Source organism: Propithecus coquereli, unplaced genomic scaffold, assembly GCF_000956105.1.
Source record: "Propithecus coquereli isolate 6110/MARCELLA unplaced genomic scaffold, Pcoq_1.0 Scaffold137, whole genome shotgun sequence".
Classification (NCBI taxonomy): Eukaryota; Metazoa; Chordata; class Mammalia; order Primates; family Indriidae; genus Propithecus; species Propithecus coquereli.
The window spans coordinates 8,507,486-8,529,751 of NW_012137969.1; the positions used below are offsets into that span (position 1 = coordinate 8,507,486).

The 22,266-nt window shown below is 41.9% G+C and overlaps 1 protein-coding gene across 1 annotated transcript in view; it reads left to right on the top strand.

The window, feature by feature from the left end:
• Positions 1-22,266, top strand: part of XPO6 (exportin 6) — a 104,490-nt gene that overhangs the window by 68,291 nt on the left and 13,933 nt on the right. Inside the window, exons 10-16 of the mRNA XM_012639056.1 lie at positions 1,912-2,020; positions 3,285-3,377; positions 4,492-4,561; positions 11,319-11,478; positions 15,528-15,620; positions 18,969-19,113; positions 21,659-21,805. Of these exons, the coding sequence (XP_012494510.1) occupies positions 1,912-2,020; positions 3,285-3,377; positions 4,492-4,561; positions 11,319-11,478; positions 15,528-15,620; positions 18,969-19,113; positions 21,659-21,805 (817 nt within the window). The remainder of the gene's footprint in view (positions 1-1,911; positions 2,021-3,284; positions 3,378-4,491; positions 4,562-11,318; positions 11,479-15,527; positions 15,621-18,968; positions 19,114-21,658; positions 21,806-22,266) is intronic.

Below are 22,266 nucleotides of genomic sequence, written 5' to 3' on the forward strand. Positions count from 1 at the left end.
AGCTCTTACTTAGATTAGGTGGACTATATTTGGTCTTGGCATTTGATATCTTTTGACTTTGGTTATCTTGTTGTCCAGCACTCACTGTATTAGATTGGTTGGTGTATTAGTTAGGGTCCTATCAGGAAAACAGAAATCACACTTAATTAACAGAGAATTCAAAGTAGGAAATTGATGAAATAGGGTTTAGAGGACTGGAAAAGCAAAAAGGGAACACTGAGAAAACGCAGATGATAACTACAGGAAGCAGCTCCACCCGGAAGGCTGGGGGTACAAAGGAAAGAGGTTGGGGTTAGCAAAATCTAGATGATCAGAGGGATGGGGCCCCATGCAGCCTGGGCTCAGATCTCTGAAGGGAGGGCCCCACCCGGGAGGGCCCCACCCAGCTGCGGCAGGAGCCCAGAGGAAGGGCTCCATGGAGCTGGGACCCCTTCCTTTGAGGAGAGGGTGTTGCCTGGCTGCTGCTGGCACCTCTCAGGGTGTAGGGCTTGGTTCTGGGAAAGTGGAAGAGCCACTTGCTGCTGCCAGGTTGCTGTTGCTGGGGCAGCCAGCCCACAGGAAGAATGAAGTCCCACTGCTCCTCCTCCTGCCTTCCAGTCTTTCGTTAGTGTCCCTGTTGACAGAACCTAATATGGTGGGGAGAAATGGGCTTTCTGTAGTCTCAGCCCCAGCACAACAAAGTATGGCAAGTGGATTGGTGCTGAGAGCTCACTAACCAGTGTGGGTGATTTGCTTACTGAGTGGGAGCGGTCCCTTAACTTGTCTTAGACGTGTTTCAGGACAGGTGAGCATTTAGGCAACATGATTTGTTCTCGAAAATGAATGTTTTTTTGGTCCTTGCGGTGGCAGCTGTTGCCTATAGCTTGGTATCTTCTGAGTTAGGCTCTTATTACATGTGGGAAACATCCAAACCTAGGGCTCTGAGTATTTTCTTTGAGAAATTATTCTTAGATACAGCTCAAAGGGTCAGGGTTTCCCCAGGCTTTTTCCATTTCTCTTTTAGTTTCTAAGTCTTCTTAAAATTGACTAAAGATTAGGTTTTGAGGGTTGGGTAGAGCAGGCTCAAAACCCACTGGTGATTTATACTTAGAGAGAACATGAGATTTTGAGTTAAGGAGCCATGGGTTCAGAATGGCTAGCTTTGTGACTTTGGGCAATTTATTTAACTTCCTCATGAGAAAAATATTGATACCATCTATACAGCTGTTAAAAGCATTGAATTATTGAATTAAGTGATATTTATATATATTACATATAATTCCCAGGGCAACTACTAAGACAATAACTTAAAAATATATAGTAAAAGAAATGACAAAGGACTTAAAAGGTTACACTGCAAAATACCAATTTAACACAATACCAATTTAACACAAAAGAATAGAGGAATTGAGGAACATAAGACAAATGGCAGAAATCCTTCCTTATCAGTAATTACATTAAGTGTAGTAGATTAGATTCTCCTGTTAAAAGGCAGAGAATGGATTTAAAAAACCATGATCCAACGACATGTTTTCTACAAAAGACTTTAGATTCAGACACAAATAGATGAAAAGAACGGAAAAAGATATTCTATGCAAACAAAAACCAAAAGGAAGCTGGAGTAGCTCTACTAATATCAGACAAAATAGACTTTAAGATAAAAATTGTTACCAGAGACAAAGAAGGGTATTATGTCAAGGGTCAATTGATCAGGAAGGTACATGGTGCTTGGCACATAGTTAAATACATACCCTTGTTGCTGTTCCACTCACACGCTTGCTGACCCATGAACTAAGCATCAGGAATGTAGATGCTTCTTACTCATGGTGATCCAACATGGACACCATTCCCTTTATATTGCAGGAGGCATCTTTGAAATTCTAGGCTAAAAGCCTCCTTTCACCTGATGTCGAATTTCTCCCTGCCCCATAGGTACGAAGATGCCCTGGTCCTATTGCTCACAGAGGTGTTGAATCGAATCCAGTTCAGATACAACCAGGCCCAGTTGGAGGAGTTGGACGATGAGACTCTGGATGATGATGTGAGTGGCATTCCCTAATTGACTTCACGTCATTGTCATGTTGCGATGTGAGTCAGAATGGAGACTTGGAACCTGCAATCCCTCTGCTCCAGAGACTGTGCTTAAACCAGAATAGCCTTACAGTTTGAGTTGTACATTTGAAATTTTTTTAACTCCTACTGGTTCCTTTGGGCTTATTGACTATAAAAAATGTTTTACAGGCATTTTTACCTATATGGACAAGAGATGTAAGTAGAGAAATCATATGTACAATGAAAAGCAGTTCAGTGAGATCTCTGTTCTTTGTATTTTCCCTTCCTGCACCCCACCTGTGCTCCCCACCCTGGGCAACAAATAATAGTTCAATACTGGTGCAAATAGTTGAAAGAGATACTTACAAATAATAAGGCTAGAATGAAAGAAAATCTATTTTGAGTATATTATACAAACTGCTATTTCTTAAAATCAATCTTGAGTTTATTGATGCTGGTATACCCAACATTAATAAGGAAAATGTCTTTAGGGACACAACTCTAGTATTTTTTTTCTTAACCACCAGGCACTTTAAAATTTTCAAGTAACTGTTAATCATTCTCAAAACAAGAGTGACTATGGCATGGTCAGGACCTTATGGGTAGGCATGTTTGGGTTAAAAAGAGCCTTGTGTACTTGGAACCAGATGGTCTGGATTTGAATCTCTGCAACCTTGGGCATGGAGGACATAGAGACTGGGTCTAGAATTTCTCTGAGCCTTAATTTCCTCATCTCCCACAAGAATGGTATGTCTTCTTAAACTTCATCATGGGTAAGAGTCACTGGAACAGCTTGTTAAAACAGATTTTGATTCTGAAGGGTTGGGGTAGGGACCACCGAATTTGCATTTCTGACAAGCCCCCAGGGGATGCTGATGCTGGCTGCCTGTGGCCACACTCTGCGTGGCACTGAGTCAGTAGTTGTATGCATAGGAGTGCAGTTCATGTAGGGGGACTGATGCATTTCCCAAGTGCCTCTGTCTGTATTCACATCACGCTAGGGGGAAAAGTAGGTTATTCTACATGGATCCTTTGCTTTCTGAGGAGATAGCTTTTTATGAAATTAATTCCTTGTTAAAAAATATATTTTAGCTTGACCTTTTTAAAGTACCAAATAACCTGGTTCTATCATTTTCCATTTCTTCAAATTTTTTTGTCTTGAGAGTAGACTTGAGGCAAAGGAGAGGTTGGCAAGGAAGATGGCAAGATTGTGCCTGCCTGGGAGAGCTGATTCTTTTGTGTTTCCCCCACAGCAGCAGACGGAGTGGCAGCGGTACTTACGTCAGAGCTTGGAGGTGGTGGCCAAAGTGATGGAGCTCCTTCCCACACACGCCTTCTCAACACTGGTAACTCACCATTTGAAGGGGATTGAATAGTCTAATTTTGTCCGTGTATATAGAGCATGGCATGCATATATAGATATATATATGAAATTTTTTTAAAACCATAATAATTACCATAACTAACCCTCAAATTTATCAAATGTTAACATTCTTACAAAATATCTTGTCAACTTTTGGAATCCCTGTTTAGTCTTAGATATAATGTGAATTCTACTAATGCCTTAATGCCTTCATCAGTATCTTGAAAGTGGCCAGGCCAAGCAGGAGATGTCATTTGTTAAGCTATATTGCTGACAAGCTAGTCTTTGTAAAGCTTACTCTTGGCAAATTGCTAGATCTCTCTGCCTGTGTTTATGTGCTGGAATCTTTAGTCATAAGAACTGATTTAACTCATTGAGTAGTACTTATTATTTGAAGAGATTCCATTAAATCCATCTCTTCTTCAAAGGCAAGATAATTTATTGGGGTCAGCTTTTGTATTTACAGCCCAGCTTTATTGTGCATTCTCTCATGGAAAGTGCCATTTTACTTTGCCATCTGCCTTTCTTGGGGGCTAGTCACCTTTAAGTCTTGTTTTTATCGTAATGGTAAGCGTAGCAGCTTTAGAGAGAAAGGTACAACTCTGGTTATGAAGTTTTATCTGCTGCTTGAGCAAGGGAAACTGATTTCCCAAAAATTTGGCCTGTCTTTTCACTTTGCGCATGCATTTTAATAAGGCCTGTCTGGTATTTCTCTCAAGGGTAGGGGTCCCCTTGGATTTGAAGGGAGATATGGCCCTGTCTCAGCTTTAGAAGGTGTAGATCATTTGGGGACTTAATGTCCTCTGTTAGGCATGTAATAATCATACCCCGGTCTTCTTGGCTTTCCTTTAAAAAAGAGTATCAAACTTTTTTGATACATTGTTTTTTATTCTATGTGTTAATTGATGATCTCAATTAGAGAACTTGTTGGGGGGCACTGCAGGGAAACCACCTCTTCTCAGCTGTGTGTAAAGTTTACCAGAGAAAAGTTTTTGATCCTGTCCCTCGCCCCATAGGCACTTGTAATGTTTTAATGTTAAAATGCTGTTTAAACTTGGTTTATGATTTTTTTTTAATCTTTATTTCTTTGCTTTCAGTTCCCAGTTCTTCAGGACAATTTAGAAGTTTATTTGGGATTACAGCAGTTTATAGTTACTTCGGGGTCAGGTAAACTGGTTTATATTTTCTAATTTAATCAAACATTCCGCAAACCACTGGACTGATATTACTGCCACGTTTGCTGTCAGAACATTTCTTCACTGCAGCCCCTGGCTCCCCAACTTCTAAACAGGGAAAATTTTAAAAGACTAATGATAAAAAGAAGCTGTGGGGGAGGTAAAATATGAGGTCATGACAGTATATTATAAAGAAGTGTCTGGAAAAGAAGCTAATTTGGAGCAAAGAGATAGGACTTACTAAAAACTCTAGAATATTTCCTTATGTCCTTCACACCAGCAAGTACCCTACAAAAAAAATGGCCTTCGATGTTCCTGTGATGTGCTGTTTCTTCTCTGGTTTTTAGAATCAGAAGGGTATAATAGCAGCTTCAGAGCAGGCAGAACCTTGGTGGTGCACACGGACAGCTAGTGATTGTTAGCTCTCCTGTTGTACGGCCCATGGGAGCCTGAGTGTAGCTGCTTGGAAAGGGTCCTGGCTGCCATTTACAGGCCCTGCTGCTTGGGCTTTGGGGTTAGCATTTTTTGGTTTTTTTTGGTAATAATAATGATGATAATAGCTTCCTTTTGTAGAGCTTTCATTACATATGAGGCACTGTGTTATTCACTTATGTTATTTAATTTTCCCAGTTGTCCTGCGAGGTGTAAATACTCTTACTGGTTACCCCTATTTTATAGAAGAGGAAATTGATTTTCAGAGATGTTAATTTACCCAAGATGACATAGGTTGTTAGTACTAATCTCAAGATGGTATAATGGGGGAAATGATAAAAAGTTGAAATAACTAAGATCTGACATTCATCTTTGCCAACTGAAAACACCAGAAACTTAAAAACACACATTCTCCCCACCCCATCACCTGCTGTATGCCACTTCACACTGCTTCTTCTTTGGTGTTTTTCTTACAGGAATTATGCCTGGCCCTGGCTTGCAGCCCCTCTTTTGTGCAACTGTTTTCTTTTCAGCCTCTCACAGAGCTGCCCAGAGTGCGGCCCATCTCCTGGATGAGCTTGTTATTCATGGCAGAAGTGCCACGGGAGGCTCTTTCTGAGGCTGCCCTTCTTGGTGGCCCTTGATGGCTTGTTTCCATGACTATATTAGCTTCTAAATAATCTAATGGGCCCCAGGAGGTTGATGGGACTTGGCATGCCCCGAGTATAGGCCCTGGCTTTGTAGACAGGGTAAGAACTTTAAAAAGACACTTTTCAAAACAAACATGCCTCTAAAATATGCTGTCAACACTAATGAAAATCATTTGTGTAGAAGTGCTACAGATGTTTCTCGGAATCCATTCTTGGAATAATGGTGCCCAGGTGGTCCTTCCCTCAGGGCCACTATTCAATTTAGAGTGTACTCAGGACCCTAAATTATGCTTGAGCTATTTAAAAAAAACCAAAAAAGCCAAGCATGTCTTCTTTCCCCTGCAAATTGACCCTTAGGTTTCCAAATTGGTGTTTTGTTTTTTTTGAGATAAAGTCTCGCTCTGTCACCCTGGGTAGAGTGCAGTAGGATCATCATAGCTCACTGCAACCTCAAACTGCTGGGCTGAAGCAATCCTCCTGCCTCAGCCTCCCAAGTAGCTGGGACCACAGGCATGTGCCACCATGCCCGGCTAATTTTTTTCTATATATTTTTAGTTGTCCAGCTAATTTCTTTTAATTTTTTTTTTAGTAGAGATGGGGTCTCGCTCTTGCTCAGGCTGGTCTCGACTCCTGAGCTCAAATGATCCTCCCGCCTCCGCCTCCCAGAGTGCTAGGATTACAGGCGTGAGCCACCGTGCCCAGCCTTAAATCCTTTTTCTGAGATATAACTGATACCTCATAGTTCTCATCCTAGAGGATACTCTGGCTTATTTTTCCCTAAATGAAATACCATATACCTGTTCTCACTGAAGCCTGTTTACTGGCAATTTCGTAGAGCATTTGGCTCTTCTAGATATTTATAAAGCTCATCTCAACACTGATCCTTGGTCTGTACTCCAGTGGCAAAACCTCTCAGGCTAGAGAAATACTTACTTCCTGTTTTAAAATGAGCTCTCTTATCCATGACGAAGCATTCCCCCATCCCTTGGTGGCTCATAAGCCAAGTTTCCAATGCAAAGGCTATTAAAAAATTGAAACACTGAGTACATTGTGTTCCCTGGTTCCCATAGCCATTTACCCCCTCAAATAACCTCCCTGCTGTAGTAGCCTCACTGCTTCTTAGCAGAGCCTCGTTCTCTTTCCCCCATAGGTTACGGCCCCTCCTTTCATTTGCATTTACCTTCTAGCCCAGCCTTTAATTCCTGGGTTTCCTGTGGAACCTGCATAAGTGAGAGTCAGCCATGATTCTTACCCTGTTCTGGTACTGTGATCATTTATGACAATACGGTGTACGTTTTGGCCGGCAGTGAGACCTATAGAGTTGCTACCCAGCACGGAACCCCCCAGCCCACCCCCACCCCTGTTGTTGTCAGGGCATTCAAATTCAGAAGATTCTGTGTGCTTCTTACTCTTTCTTTCTCCTACTGCTGATCTTATTTCTACTTCCTCAGTAAAGACCAAGGCCGAGCATGTTGTGTTGTTGCAACACTTAAGTTGCTGTTGCCTCTCTCGACCGCGTCAGATCATCCTTTGCTCCTACTGTTTGTCTTTCCTACTGGATGTGGATTAAGAAACCTCCTCTTTGGTTGGCGTTTCTCTTATACAGCATTTATATCCTTACAGTTATGCCCTACAGCATCCATTCTGTGTTTGGCTTCTGCTGCTCCTCATTGAGGCAATATTTCTGCATTAAGTAACCCCTTTAACTTTTCTAGTTAGCCATGTAAGCTTTCCTGCCTAAGAGATTCTTTCAGCTACAATATATAAGACTTTTAGACTTACGTTTTCTGTTCTGCTTGGGTTCATTTATGATTTATTTGTTCTTTAGGGTATAGTACTTCAAATGCTAATTTTTATACCTCTATCTCCTTCACCCCACCAAAAGAGAAAGCCAAATTATGGGGTTTTTCTGGGGGATTTTTTTTTTTTTTTTTGAGACAGGGTCTCGCTCTGTCGCCTGGGCTAGAGTGCAGTAGCGTCGTCATAGCTCACTGCAACTTCAGACTCCTGGGCTTAAGCGATCCTCCTTCCTCAGCCTGAGTAGCTGGGACTACTTAGGCATGCTTTTTTGTTTTTTTTTGGATTGTCCCTCAGATTCTTCAAAAAAGAAAAAAGGTTTTTTTCCAGGGCAGTTATTTGCCAAGGAGCTATTCTTTTGGATGTGGCTTAGAGCACACTAGATGGCTTCAGAATGATTTGTGGAAGATTGGACTAGTGTAGCCATTATATTTTGTCCCTCTAAACCTGTATGTAGAATTGTTCTCATGTGAAGGTTCTACTTTGCAGATGTTCTGTGTTTTGGGGAGGAAAGAAATCTAAGCCTTAGCCAAATAGAGGAAAATGTGGGTAGATCTGAACAGATTTTCACAGTGGGACTCTGTCCTGCCCCCTCAAGTTTAGTTGGCGCCTTGCATGATTTTGCAGTGGTGATATTAGGTTTCTAGGATAGAAAGTGACAGGTAGAGAATTTGATGAGGGGTACTTACTGCCCATGTATTTGTCTGCCTTGCAGCAGAACAGAAAAGAATCAGCTACAGTTTAGATTAACACAAGCCTTAAATGGCACATATGTGTGAAGTTGAATTATATGGAATTACAGTTTTATTATGTTAGAAGTGATCAAATATCGGCAATTTTATGTCGTTCAAATAATAGTTTAAAACATACACAGCACTTCCAAGCTGTTTTCCATTCTAGATACTGCACTTTGCTGGATGTGTTTAGGGCACATTTAGAGGGGAGTGATCAGGAGGACAAGGATTCTCAGAAGGGAGGGTGCCAGGGGGAATGGAAGGGACCCGGGCTGTTTAAGCCAGGAGGAGATTTGGAAGGATGTCACCCCTGTCTTGCATCTCTCCCGGGCCGTCATGTGTCACAGGCTCTGGCTAGTTCTGTATTCTACCCTCAAAGGTAGGGATAATAAGGAGGAATTACTGGCAGACATATTTTTCTGTCTTTGACCAAGTTGCCCAAAGATGGAAGGGCCCCTCAGGAGGCTTTGCGCTCCCTAGCATTCAGTTCAGGGAGAGACTGAGGGCCAGGTGGGGACGGGAAGTGCGAGGGTGAAGGGGAGCGGGCAAAGCTTGGGCAGGATGCCTTCTGAGCTCTCTAAGGTCCACACTTAAATGGAAACTTGGTTTAGGGTGGTGTTTGTGTTTGGTTTTTAAGGGAGAAACACAGCATGTTCCCCTTACATGCTTAAAATAATTAAAAACCTAGTTCTTAGGTATTCCTAAGGGTACTTAGTTGAAGGCATTAAGTACAATGATTAAGTTAAAAACTAGTGAGCAGGGTAGAGCATGGTGGGAGGTGGAGCTGAAAATCCCGATTTGTGCATACAGGAAGATTGAGGGACTTCCACGTGGCTCTTTGAAAGAAAAGGTGGCCTCACCTCTTTTTGGGCCTGTACTACTCCCATACCCAATTTCAGGGTGTATTTTTCATAAGGGTTAGTTTCCCGCAGAGCCCTCAGGTTTGGCTAATATGCAAAGGAGCAACAGGAGATGTTGACTCTGGGAGCATAGCTGTAACTTTGAATATCCATTGACATTCAAAAGGTGTATAACTGGGAGATTAGGGCCATTTCATTCTGTGGCCCACGAAGGCAGTGTCCCTTTTGTGTGATCAAGCATGACCAAAAGTACTTCTCTTTGTTCTGTGGGCTCATCTGGCTGGCGTGTGGGTGGTCACCCTCTTTCTCTGGCTGGAGGAACTGCCTCTCTCTCCTTAGCTGCCCACCTGCCAGCTCCTCAGGGCCACCTGCAGGCTGTGAGTCCCATTTCCTGCTCCAAGCCACTGTGTCTGTGTCAAGTGGAGGAGGGAACAGGTGACTTAGCTGGCCCTTGTCACTGCCTGTCTCCATGTAAGGTCCTTCTTGAGTTGCCCCTTCTTTTTGCTTCTGTTCCTTGGGATGCAACCACAATGCTCTAGCCGAAATCCCCTCTTCTAGGGTCCTGTCTTCTTTGGGGTCTGTTCCAGGCACTGTTACTAGCCTCATCACTTGGAAGTTGGTGTTGGATCTGAGGCATTAAGCCTGCTACTTTATCTGCCACTCCAGTGTGAGGAAATGAAGCTCCCTCACACTTCCCTATCCTGCTCAGTTTGCTGTATCTAAATCATTCATACAGTTATGGTCACCCCCTCTGTCCCAGGCGCTATGCTGGCTGCTGGGCATAGCCCCTCACCATGAGGGATTTCATAGTCAGTAAAGAGATAGGCTTGTCAGTCACTAGTTTATCTGCTTATGGGCTTGGTGCCACGGAGGAATGCAGGAGTGGGAGAGGGGAAGAGATGATGCCTATGTGAGTCTGAGAGATATGGAAGGATTTGCAAGGCTTAGGTGGGCAGAGGATTTAATGATGGGCGGTCTAGGCAGAAAAAACAGTTTATGCACAGGCACAGAGACATAAGGCACCAGGAGTTCTCAGCGGGTCCAGATGACATAGTGGCATAGGTGAAGGTGGTGAGGCCTTGCGAGACCTAAGAGTTGATACTAGAGAGTCTCAGTTCCCCTCCTTCAGCGAGAGAGAGCCTCAGAGGGCTTGAACACCTTGCTTAAGGGGAATGTGAGCTTAGTCTGAGTTCTGGGAAGATGGCCGTGTGGCACCGTGGGACTGGGGTTGGTGATGACCAGTCAAGAGGCTCTTGTCTCTTGCAGAGAGGTGAGGACTGAAGTAGCAGAGGGAGGGAGCAGGTTTGAAAAGTGTTCAGCTGGTAGTGGGGTTGTAGCCACCCTAGGAACAGTGTTCAGACTGTCACTGCCCCTCCCTGCCACGTGGAGGAGGAGGGCTGTGTCAGACTTACAGGACTCTTTGATGGCCTGAAAATTGTTGCTGTCTTGTGGACATTTGTGAGGGGAGGGATCCAAAAAACAAGGAGGTGACTGAATTGAGGATGTTCTTGTCCTTCATCTTAGTATCTTCCTGGTTCAGTTTGAAGAAATTATGTTGAAAAGTAAAAAAGTTTCAGACCTTAGAAAATCACTAGCTCTCTGTTATTCATAATGATTACAAACATTGGATAATGCTTTATAGCTTAGAGGGTTTTTTAATGCATTCTAAGTTAGCCTTTACAATAGTGAATTAAATAGTAGCATTTTTTCCCATTTTAAAGATGAGGAAACAGACTTGGGAGGGTCGGATGAGGCACAGAGCCAGGAAATGGCAGGGAATCTGTGTCCTCCGAGTCCGAGTCCGAGTCCTGTGCCCTTCATTCCATAGCTACCTGTCGGCCCATGGAGATTTCACTCTGAAACAGGGCCACGTGCAAAAGGCAGCAGATTTGGAGTCACATAGACTTAGCTTAGGATACCAGCTTTGCCCTGGAAATACGACCTGTGTTGGGAAAGTTACTGGGCCTCCCTGGGTGTGCTTCCTTGTATATAAAAACGGTGGGTATCCTTACAGGATCCTTAGGGATCAGATTAGGTCCCTGGTAGCACACCCCAGGCAGTCTGTCCCCCTCCTCTACTTTAGAGCACATGGCATGTGGGTGTAGCTTTAGGTGGAGGCCGTGCCCACTTTCCTTGCTTACTACTGAGAAACAGCCTGTGGGTTGCTTGTTTTGAGACTTGGTTTTGCTCTGTGTGGCTTGTCTGGATGAGCTGCGACCTATAGAAACTGAAGCATGTTCCTCCTGTGACAAACTGTCTGAGGGGTTCTGTTCCAGGACACAGATTGAACATCACAGCGGAGAACGACTGCCGGCGGCTGCACTGTTCCCTGAGAGACCTGAGCTCCCTGCTGCAGGCTGTGGGCCGCTTAGCCGAGTACTTTATCGGGGATGTGTTTGCTGCGCGGTTCAATGATGCCCTCACGGTCGTGGAGAGGTAGGCCGGCAGTTACGTTATGGAGCCTTCTTCAGAGCTCAGTTAAAATTTACCTTCTTGTGTGAAGGAACAGCATATTGCCAGGTAGTTCCCACTCTGGTGCCAGGTGAATCTAGGCTTTGCCTCGTACAAGCTGATAGGGAGTAGATTATCTACCCTCTCTGAACTTCGGGTCCCTCATCTGTAAAATGAAGTGGAAGTTGATTGTGATCAATGAGATAGGGCACTTAGCACAGTGCCTCAGTGCATGACAAAACACTCAGTAACATAAGCTGTTATTTCATTGAAGATCTTGTATTAATACACAGATGGAAAGATGATATTAGAAGAAGCCAGGTGAGGTTGATCTTCATATTTTTCCTCATAGGATAAAGAAACATTAAGAAAGCCCTACTAGGCTGGTCCGAAGGTAGTGAGTTATCTCACTTGATTGTTCAGTCAGTTACAGATTGAACTCCTTGTTCTACTACTTAACCCCCCTCTTCACTACTGCACTTGACTAGTCTTAAAAAAAAAAAAAAAAAAAAAATAACAGCCCTACTGGCTGGGTGTGGTGGCTCACGCCTGTAATCCTGGCAGTCTGGGAGGCTGAGGCAGGAGGATCACTTGAGCTCAGGAGTTCCACACCAGCCTGAGAAAGAGCGAGACCCCGTCTCTACAAAAAATAGAAAGATTAGCCAGGCGTGGTGGCGCATGCCTGTATTCCTAGCTTCTCAGGAGGCTGAGGCAGGAGGATTGCTTAAGCCCAGGAGTGTGAGGTTGCAGTGAGCTATGATGACGCCACTGCACTCTAGCCTGGGTGACAGAGTGCGACTCTATCTCCAAAAAAAAAAAAAAAGCAAGCCCTACTGATATAGGCACACCAGCACTATCCGAGTAGGCAGCCAGATGCCAGAGGTGAGGATTTTTGTGTTTTCTCCGGTCCTGTCAGGGCTCTCAGGAGTGAAAGCTGGGCAGTCCCCAAGCCTGGCCTGACCTTTTTGGCACCAGGGACTGGTTTGACGGAAGACAATTTTTCCATGGCTGGAGGTGGGGGGATGGTTTCAGGATGATTCAAGCTCATTACATTTATTGTTCAGTTAAACCTCTCTGCTAATGATAATCTGTATTTGCAGCCGCTCCCCAGCACTAGCATCACCACCTCAGCTCCACCTCAGATCATCAGGCATTAGATTCTCATAAGGAGCGCACACCTAGATCCCTTGCACGCGCAGTTTACAGTAGGGTTCACGCTCCTATGAGGATCTAATGCTGCAGCGACAGGAAACAGGGCTTATGCGGTGATGTGAGCAATAGGGAGTGGCTGTAAATACAGATGAAGCTTCGCTGGCTCACCTGCCGCTCACCTCCTGCTGTGTGGCTGGTTCCTTACAGGTCACAGACCCTGGGGGTTGGGGACCACAGCCATATAGGGTTTACGGCTGTATTTGTTGAGGAAATTTCATTTCATCCGCTGTGGACTTAAAAAGTCAGGTATAAATGATAGAAGATTTAGATTGTTTGAAAGTAATCGATAGATCGGTTAGGTCAAACTAGTATATGTGAATCCAGCCAAAGCCGAGACACTTGGTGCTTTCATTGGCCCAGTAGCCATATCACTGGTAACATATGGAGGGGGAAAAAGAGCCCCAAGAGCCTAGTTACACGACATCCAGATTTTTTGTTAACTCTTGCATCTTCTGCTTAGAAGCAGAGATAACTAAGACTTTAAATCCCTTAAAAGCCAGATTGATATTAATAATAAAAGCAGCATACAAGAGTAGGAACATTTTAGAAGTGTTTTACACATTTTATTTCATTTCATTTTATACTTTGAGAGACAGGTATTACCATTTTATTGTTGAGTAAACTGTCTCAGAGATGGTAAGTACCTTGCCTCAGTTCACGCAGTTCATGAGAGGAAGCATAGAGATTTTTAAACCAGTTTCCTGAGTCCAGATGTTGTGCTCTTTCCAAACTGCAGCGTTTCTACTTCCAGAGTCCGTTTTTCCTCCTCTTCCTGTGCTAGACCCGTTTGCACTGATGGTTAGCAGGGATGGGACATGTCTTTTTGTCTGAAATCCATAGAAAAGATCACCATTATTTGAATTTACTCTGTTAAGCAACACAGATAGGTCTTGCAGTCATTTCAACTTTGTAGTGAGATGATATTTCAGAGATCCTGAATCATTTTGTAGGTCCTTATACATACATCTTGCTGCACTGCTTAGACTTGAAAGCTTAGTGCTTAAGGATACTTGGTATTTCGTCTTCGTGGACAATAAAGTGTGAAAGAAGGCTCTTGTTATGGCTACATGATCTTAATAGCTAGTGTGATTAGCAATGTTTCATTTAACAAATGTTTTTTCACATAAAAACAGCTAATATTAAAATTGTTAAACATAGAAATATTAAAAGACATATAGAAGCCCATTTTTAGTGCAGCACAGGATTTAAAGAGTTAAACACCAGGTGCACATCAGTATATTGCCTACCGAAGTAACCGTTTTGATTCCTAGTTGTCACCAGGACTTCTAGGACTTCAAGTTAAGAACCATGGCTCTTTCATCCTCACTTTCTTGACTGCCTGGAAGCTCCCCTTTCTGACTGCTCAACCTTGAACAATTTGTGGCACAAGCCTGTGGTTTTCTATTTGGAGTAAAGTCCTGCTTTCTCCCCCCATCAGAGAAGAGTAATTTTCAGAATGTGGTTCCCCCATGCGTCATGCTTTTCAGAGATGCTGTCTTCCAGATCCCTCTTCACACCTGCACAGTCTGTTTGCTGGGTAGGACCAGGTGATTTGCATTTGTAACAAGTTCCCCAGTTGATTGTTACACTCAGAAAAACAAATACTGTCTTCCCTGGCAGCCTCAGATCTGCTCCCAGGTTTCCATACAGAGTAGGCAAAGGGGGAACTTAGCCAGCTCTTGGATTTTTTCCCCTTGCATTCAGAAAGGAATGTCTTTCTGTCTCTGACGAGAGAGGCATTTCCCATTTCCTTATAGAGCCGGTTATTAGTTGTATTTAATGCTTACTTATATACAGTGAGCCCTTGAGCAACCAGTAGGCTCAACAACTTGCTTCTGAAAGAATTGTACTTGAACTTAAAAACACCTCAGTTTATTCTAGAAACATTTTCTCATTTTCTTTTCTTTTCTTTTTTTTATTTCAGCATATTACGGGGGTACAAATGCTTACGTTACATATATTGCCTTTGCCCCACCCTCCTCTCATTTTCTTTCTCCAAAGTTTTATCACAAACATTTTCATATCTTCAGAAAAGTTGAAAGAATTGTACAGGGAATACCTATATACCCACCACCTACATCTTAGAATGGACAATTTTCTATATTTTATTATATCCACCTGAAACATTTCCTTTTAAAAATGATTTTAAATAAAAGCTAAGATGGTTTTTTCATTGTAAATTTTATAGAAAGGTCCATGTCAACCTGTTTCAGTAAACTATCAAAAGAGCATGTCTGCTTTTTGAAGGCTATTATTCTCATTTATAAAAGCATTATGTATCCTCATAGACAATTTGGAAATACGGAACAGTAGAGGATGAAAACCACCCATAATCTACTCACCTCATCCTGCCCCCAAAGCAAGTAGTACTAGCAAGCATATTCTGGTGAAAATTCTTCCAGCTTTTCTTCTGTTAGAAGATACACATTTTAAAAACAAAGTTGGGATATATTTTGTATATATATTTGTTACAGCCTTTTCATGTTGCAAGTATCTTGACTATTGGTTACTAAATATTCTCAGCATAGTTTTTATTGTATATATTATATTACATTGTATTACATTGTATCTAGTAGATATTTATATTGTTTTCAAAATTTTTGACACTGTAAATAATGCTTTAGTTAAATATGCTTGAATATAAGTCTTTATGCCCATCTCAGATTTTTTTCCTTGACATAAAATTGAAGTGTCTAGTCTTGATTTTTTTTTTTTTTGTATGAAATAAAGTCTGTCCTTGGGACCTTTGTTGGTATCTTGTCTATTTTTCTGTTTTAGTCCACAAGCTGAATGTTCTTGTTTACCTGCTTCTTTGCCAACAGGTTGGTCAAAGTCACTCTGTATGGATCTCAGATAAAACTGTACAACATTGAAACTGCTGTGCCATCAGTATTGAAGCCTGACCTCATTGATGTGTAAGTCTAGAGTTTGGTGTTTGTCCATTCTCGGGAACAACCTTGTCCCCCACCTCCAAAAGATTTCATAGAGAAAAGCGCACATGAATAGGGAAAAAACTCTTAAACTCCAAACCTAGAAAGATTGTTCGATTGTATGTCTCAGGATTAGAAAAAGTGGAATTAGGCAGGTGAGAGCTGGGGTGGATGTTCTATGGAGTAGGCATTTCAGGAGGAAGAAATAGTACAAGCTGTGACAGAATCACACAGTTAGGGAGGTGAGCACTTTGTGTGGTGGGAGATGAGACTGGGTAGGTATATGGGGACTAATGTAGAAACACCCTGAATGCCATGAATCTTACCCTGTAGACCATTGGCTGAAACTGTCGGGTGCAGAAAAATAGTTGGGAAACATGTTTTCTCAGAGATTCTGATTTAGCGAGATTTGCGTATTAAACAAGAACCTCAAGTTATTTTGAAGCAGGACACCCAGGGAGCACACTTTGAGAAACTCTACAAACAACATGCCATTAGCAGAGTGACATATGGAAGGGATGGAAGGGCAGGAACTGGAGATGGGGTTGTGTCCCAGGTATTACACTGCCCAGAAGGCTTGCTCTAGACTAAAGCAGGGCGTGGGAAACTATGCCTTGTGCCAAATCTGGCCCATTGCCTACTTTTTTAAGTACAGTTTTATTGGAACATGGCCATGCTTATTTATTTACGTATTATCTATGGCTGCTTTTGCACCTTAGCAGCAGAGTTAAGTATTAACGGTTGTGACGGTATGTGGCCTGCAAAGCCTAAATTATTTATACTCAAGTTTTTATATTAAATGTCTGCTGATTCCTGCTCTGGAGCATTCTTGAGCTGCAAATTAAATAAATGATGAAAAGAGAATCTTATTTACTATGGTGGTTTTAAACTTTCTTTTTATCTTGCTTTCCTTTTTGAGTATTTAGAGAAACCTGTGAAGCCTCTCTTGAGAAAGATGCCAATTTGCTCATAAACACAACAGTTTGTGGAAATTCTAGGAAGTTTTTAGAGCCCTTTCCTTCAACCTGAGGAGCTCTGTCAGTGTGCTAGATTGACTGAAATTCTTAGGGTCCAAAGGCTGACTTTAATGTCTTTGTTCCTTAGTTTTGGTAGTTAGAACTTAAGGGTAAAATAATCAATGAATTCTAAATATGGAATACAAAACAACTACCTGGTCACTATGCATTTCAAACTCCCAATATCTATATTTTCTTACTTCAAAGTACTTAGTATCTTTTCTTACTCAACTTCATATTTGGAAAAAGTTCAAACCTATGGAAAATAGGAAAAATAATAGAATAAACACTCTTAGACCTAAGCCTAGAATAATCAATTATAAATATTTTACCACATTTGCCTTTGTTTCTTGTGCTTTCTCTCTGGACATATGTACAGAATAATTTTTTTGGCGGAACCGTTTGAAAATAAACTGCAGACAACCTATCATTTCATCCATAAATCATTCAGCATATATCTTCTTGGCATAAGGTCATTCTCCTACCCATTATCAATATTCAACATAATTTAATGGATACAATAATGTCCTTTAATATATAGTCCATATTCAAATATCTCTAATTATCCCAGGAATTTTTTTTTTTTTTTTTGAGACAGAGTCTCACTCTGTTGTCCTGGCTAGAAGTGAGTGCCGTGGCGTCAGCCTAGCTCACAGCAACCTCACTGCCTCAGCCTCCCGAGTAAGTAGCTGGGACTACAGACATGTGCCACCATGCCCGGCTAATTTTTTCTATATATATATTTTTAGTTGTCTAGATAATTTCTTTCTATTTTTAGTAGAGACGGGGGTCTCGCTCTTGCTCAGGCTGGTCTCAAACTCCTGACCTTCAGCGATCCGCCCGCCTTGGCCTCCCAGAGTGCTAGGATTATAGGCGTGAGCCACCGCGCCCGGCCCCCAGGAATGTTCTTTATATCTTTTTGGGAGTGTGTGGGGGGGGAATCCAAGGACTGATCATGAACCACACATTAAATTTATCTCCCGTAATCTAGAATACTTCCCCCTCAGTTGTATGTGTGTGTGCATGTAAGCATGTATGAGAGAGAGACTGACTTACGGCTGACCTTTTTGTAGATCCAGACCTTAGTGGTTTTTTTTTTTTTAATATCCAACAATCTGGATTTGTCTAGTTGTTTCTACCATATTTGATCAGGTTAAACATTTTTAGGGAGATTACTGCATAGGCAGTGGTGTGCCTTTCCTCTTGCATCGTATCAGGAGGCTCTTAATGTCAATTTTCCCTATAATTATTGATGCTAAGTTTGATTTTTAAAGTGGTGTCTGCCTATATCCTAGCTCTGTCTACTGAAAGGTCCTAGAGCAGTGACACTCCAGTAGCCATCCTCTCCCTTATACCGAGGTCTTGGTTTGTAGAACATGTTTTCCACTAAAAGGATCCAGAGCTTCTTGGAGAAAAGCTCCTGAGTGCAGGGCAGTGTGACTCTGGGGAACCTCGTTGAGTCAGCAAGTGAGGAGGTGTTCGGTGAACGTTGGGAACATGTGAAAAGGAAGTAGGGACTAACTTGAAATCGAGTTTTTCCTGGTCAAACTTGATAATTTGATTATCAGAAACAAAGAAGGATAATAATGGTTTATACCATATTGAATACAACGAACCCATGCATGCATAGTGATAAAAAAAAGTTGAGGGGAGAGAAAGCTCTTTTCACAGAAGAATGCCAGCTAATGGACAGAAAAGGAAAAAGAAAAATCACCAGTTTGCCACCACCAAGGTAATAATGACTTAGGCAAAGATCTTCAATGGGCCTCCAAACCATGGGAAACTATGTTTTTGTGTCATCTCAAAGTGTCCCACAACTTACTTATTAATTATTACTGAAAAGTTAGAAATGTAGTTGTCTTATAAGCCCTCGTGTTTTCAAGCGCTGAGACAATTGCCTCACCTTGTTGTCAATTGTGAGCTTTTTTAAGGGTTGTTTTTTTTTTTTTGGGAGAGAGTCACTCTTCGGTCTGCAACTATGGATGTTAAATTTTTACTAGTACTAAAGTCAATATCATCATTTAAGTTCCTTGATTCTGTTTTTATAAATTTACCATTCTCTCAGGCGAACTCACACGTGTCATAGAAAGACTGAATAAGATCCGATAGACATCTACTAACTGCCTTCGGGGTTCTCGGCAGTAGTGGCAGTATTTACATGATGAGTATTTTATTTAGGTCCTATGTGAGCAAGTAAATGATTTCCATACTGTCACCTAAATGCAGCAGGTAGAATTCTTACCTCCTGTGCAAATGAGCTTAATGCTAATAGATTTTCACCATAACTTTAAAATCACATCTTCTCTCTTTTCTGCAGGCACGCTCAGTCCCTGGCCGCGCTCCAGGCTTACTCTCACTGGTTAGCGCAGTATTGCAGCGAAGCTCATCGGCAGAACACGCAGCAATTTGTGACGCTAATCTCTACCACCATGGATGCAATCACACCTCTAATCAGCACCAAGGTCCTGAAACAGTGAAGGCTACACCTTTTTTCTGTCTGTCTGTCTGTCTGTCCTTCTGTCCGTATCTCTATTTACTATAAAATCAAAATATTACACAGACCCATAATTCTTACCGCTGATACAACTGCATGTTATTTCTTGTTCCTTTTGAGTTGTAGTCCACATACATTAAAATACAACTTTATTTTTTTAGTTGTCCAGGTCCCACATGAGTATGTATATGCTCATTGTGTAAAAGTAAGATATTATTCAAATTTACAGGCTAAAAAGTTGTACTTCTTAATCCCTTCCTCGGAAACATTTTCCTTCCCAAGGTAAGCACTGTCAGGAGTTGGTTGTATAGGCATACCTCACTTCATTGCACTTTGCAGATACTGCTTTTCTTTTTTTTTAAACACAAATGGAAGGTTTATGGCAACCCTGCATCAAGCAAGTCTATCTGCCATTTTTCCAACAGTTTGTGCCACATCTGTTATGGTGATTTGTAATTGGTGGTCTTTAATGTTACTATCGTAATTGCTCTGGGGTGCATGAAGCACGCCTATAGAAGACCATGAACTTAATGAATGTGTGTGTTCTGACTGCTCCACTACTGACCATTGTCCCCACTACCTGTCCTCAGGCCTTCCTATTCCTTGAGGCACAACAATATTGAAATTAAGCCAGTAATAACCCTATAATGGCCTCTAAGTGTTCAGGTGAAAGGAAGAGTTGCACATCTCTCACTTTAAATCAAAAACTAGAAATTATTATGCTTAGTGAGGAAGGCATGTTGAAAGATGAGATAGGATAAAAGCTAGGTCTCTTACACCAAATAGTTGACCAAGTTGTGAGTGCAAAGGAAAAGTTCTTGAAGGAAATTAAAAGTGCTACTCTGGTGAACACACAAATTGTAAGAAAGCAAAGCAGCTTTATTGTAATTTTGAAGGCTGAGAAAGGTGAGGAAGCTGCAAAAGAAAAGTCTGAAGGTAGCAGAGGTTGGTTCATGAGGTTTCAGGAAAGAAGCCATCTCCATAACAACAGTACAAGGTGAAGAGCAAGTGTTGATACAGAAGCTGCAGTAGGTTATCCAGATCACTGATGAAGGTGGTTACACTAAACAAGTTTCAGTGTAGAGGAAACACTACAGTATAGTGTAAAGATAACTTTCATCCTCACTGGAAAACCAAAAAATTATGTGCCTCGCTCTATTACAGTATTTGCTTTGTTGTAGTGGTCTGGAACCGAACCTGCAATACCTCTGAGGTATGCCTCTACATCCTTCCAGACTTCTTTCCATTTTTACATAACAAGTAGAAGTTTGTAGATAGCCAGATAGACAGCTGTTTTTGCCTAACAATATGCCTTGGTTTCCTTTACATGTGTATGTAGAACAACTTCAGTCTTTTAAATTGCCCAGTGTTGCTTTGTGAGAATGTGTTATAATTTTCCTGTCAATGGAAAGGAGCTCCTTTTACGTCCATCTTTCTCCACACTTGCTAGTGGGCCTGTAGGGTGGATTCCTGGAAGTAGGATTACTGAGTCAAAGGTCATATCCATGTAAACTTTGACAGATTGTATTAAGTTGTCCTTTAAGAAGACTGCCAGTTTATATTACTCAAGCATATAGATCCTTATTTTTCTAATTTTTTCTTGTAGTTTTAATCACAAATAGCCTTTTGTACCACTTTTAACAATGTATTATTTTAATAAGAGCAGTGTATTGTTTTTCATAAATTTATGTTGTGTTTATAATTATAATTCGTAAAAGAATTATAATACTCCGTTGGAAGTATGTTTCATAATTTCCCCAGCCATTGCTAGACTCTTAGGCTGCCTACATTAAAAAAAAAAATTACGAAGAATTCTGAAATTCATGCATTCATGAATGTAGCTTTGTCCTTTTAGGTAATTTCCTTAGAAGAAGTAGAGTTAACTGGGTTAAAAGTTAGGAATATTTTGTGGTTCTAGGAAATTACACTAATGTGTAATTTCTTCCTAAATAATTCTACATTCCCTGACTCTTAGGTGCACCAGTCTTACTAGCATTAGGTCGTAATCTATATAACTTTTTCTCTTTTTGCTAATTTGAAAGTGACAATGGTACTTGAACCAAGTATTTGATAGGCATGTGGAAGTGAGAAAAGTAGGAGAGACTGGTGTGACTGGTCAAGCACAGGAAGTTGGGGATTCAGAGAGATCTTGGAGTGAGATGAAGAGTCCCAGGTTGTTTGAAGGGGCTGACTTGGCTGATATGCCAAGAAATTTGCCACGTGATTTCATAGCTGATAAGGAGTGACTGTAGGTTCTTGGGCTGAGAAGTGATGGAGTTCACAGCTGCCAGTGACTATGAAGGAGGAGCTGGAGGGGGTGATACTGCTGTGAGGGCAGGCACTTCACGTGACAATGAAGATAGGTACCCGTTGAGGACGTTTCTGGAGCTAGAGCCTAGGTGGTATAATTTGGCAGCCAAGAACCGTATTTAGCTTGTGGCTGCTTCAGCAAAGTTCTTCTAAAACCAGTCTCGCAGGGGCTGTAGTGAGCTAATGTCTTCTTCCCTCTCCAGGTCCAAGACAAGTTGCTGCTCTCTGCGTGCCACCTACTGGTCTCCCTGGCCACCACCGTGCGGCCTGTCTTTCTAATCAGCATCCCTGCAGTGCAGAAAGTGTTCAACAGAATCACTGATGCTTCTGCCCAGCGACTTGTCGATAAGGTGAGGCCCTAGAACTCCCCCAGAGCCAGGTGGCTTAGACCTGAGAAAGCTGAGGAAGAAGAGTCTCGGATTTATTTTTGCACTTAGAGCTTATAGGCCACGTCAATGTAGGTCTTACGTGTGTGGCACTGACACAGCCTCAGTGAGGGTTCTTATAATGCTCTTTCTGATGCAAAGTCAGTGTGCTGGTTTGGATGCGTAAAAGCTTTGCCAGCTGGTAATTTGGCCGGTGCTGTGAGAGTCCTCTTTGTGTTCTTTTTTGGTTCAAATAGTCGGCTTTTTGTTGGTGTCATTGTTGTTAAGTGTTTTTTTTTTTTTCTTAAGGTTGAGAAGCTCCAGTGAAGTGTATTCTTCAGAATCTTCCTGGGAGGCTAAGGTGGGGTGGGTGGTATAGGAGGGGAGTTGAAGCAGGCACTTAGGAGCACCTGGATTTGCGTGCATTGCTTCCATCCTGGGGCTAA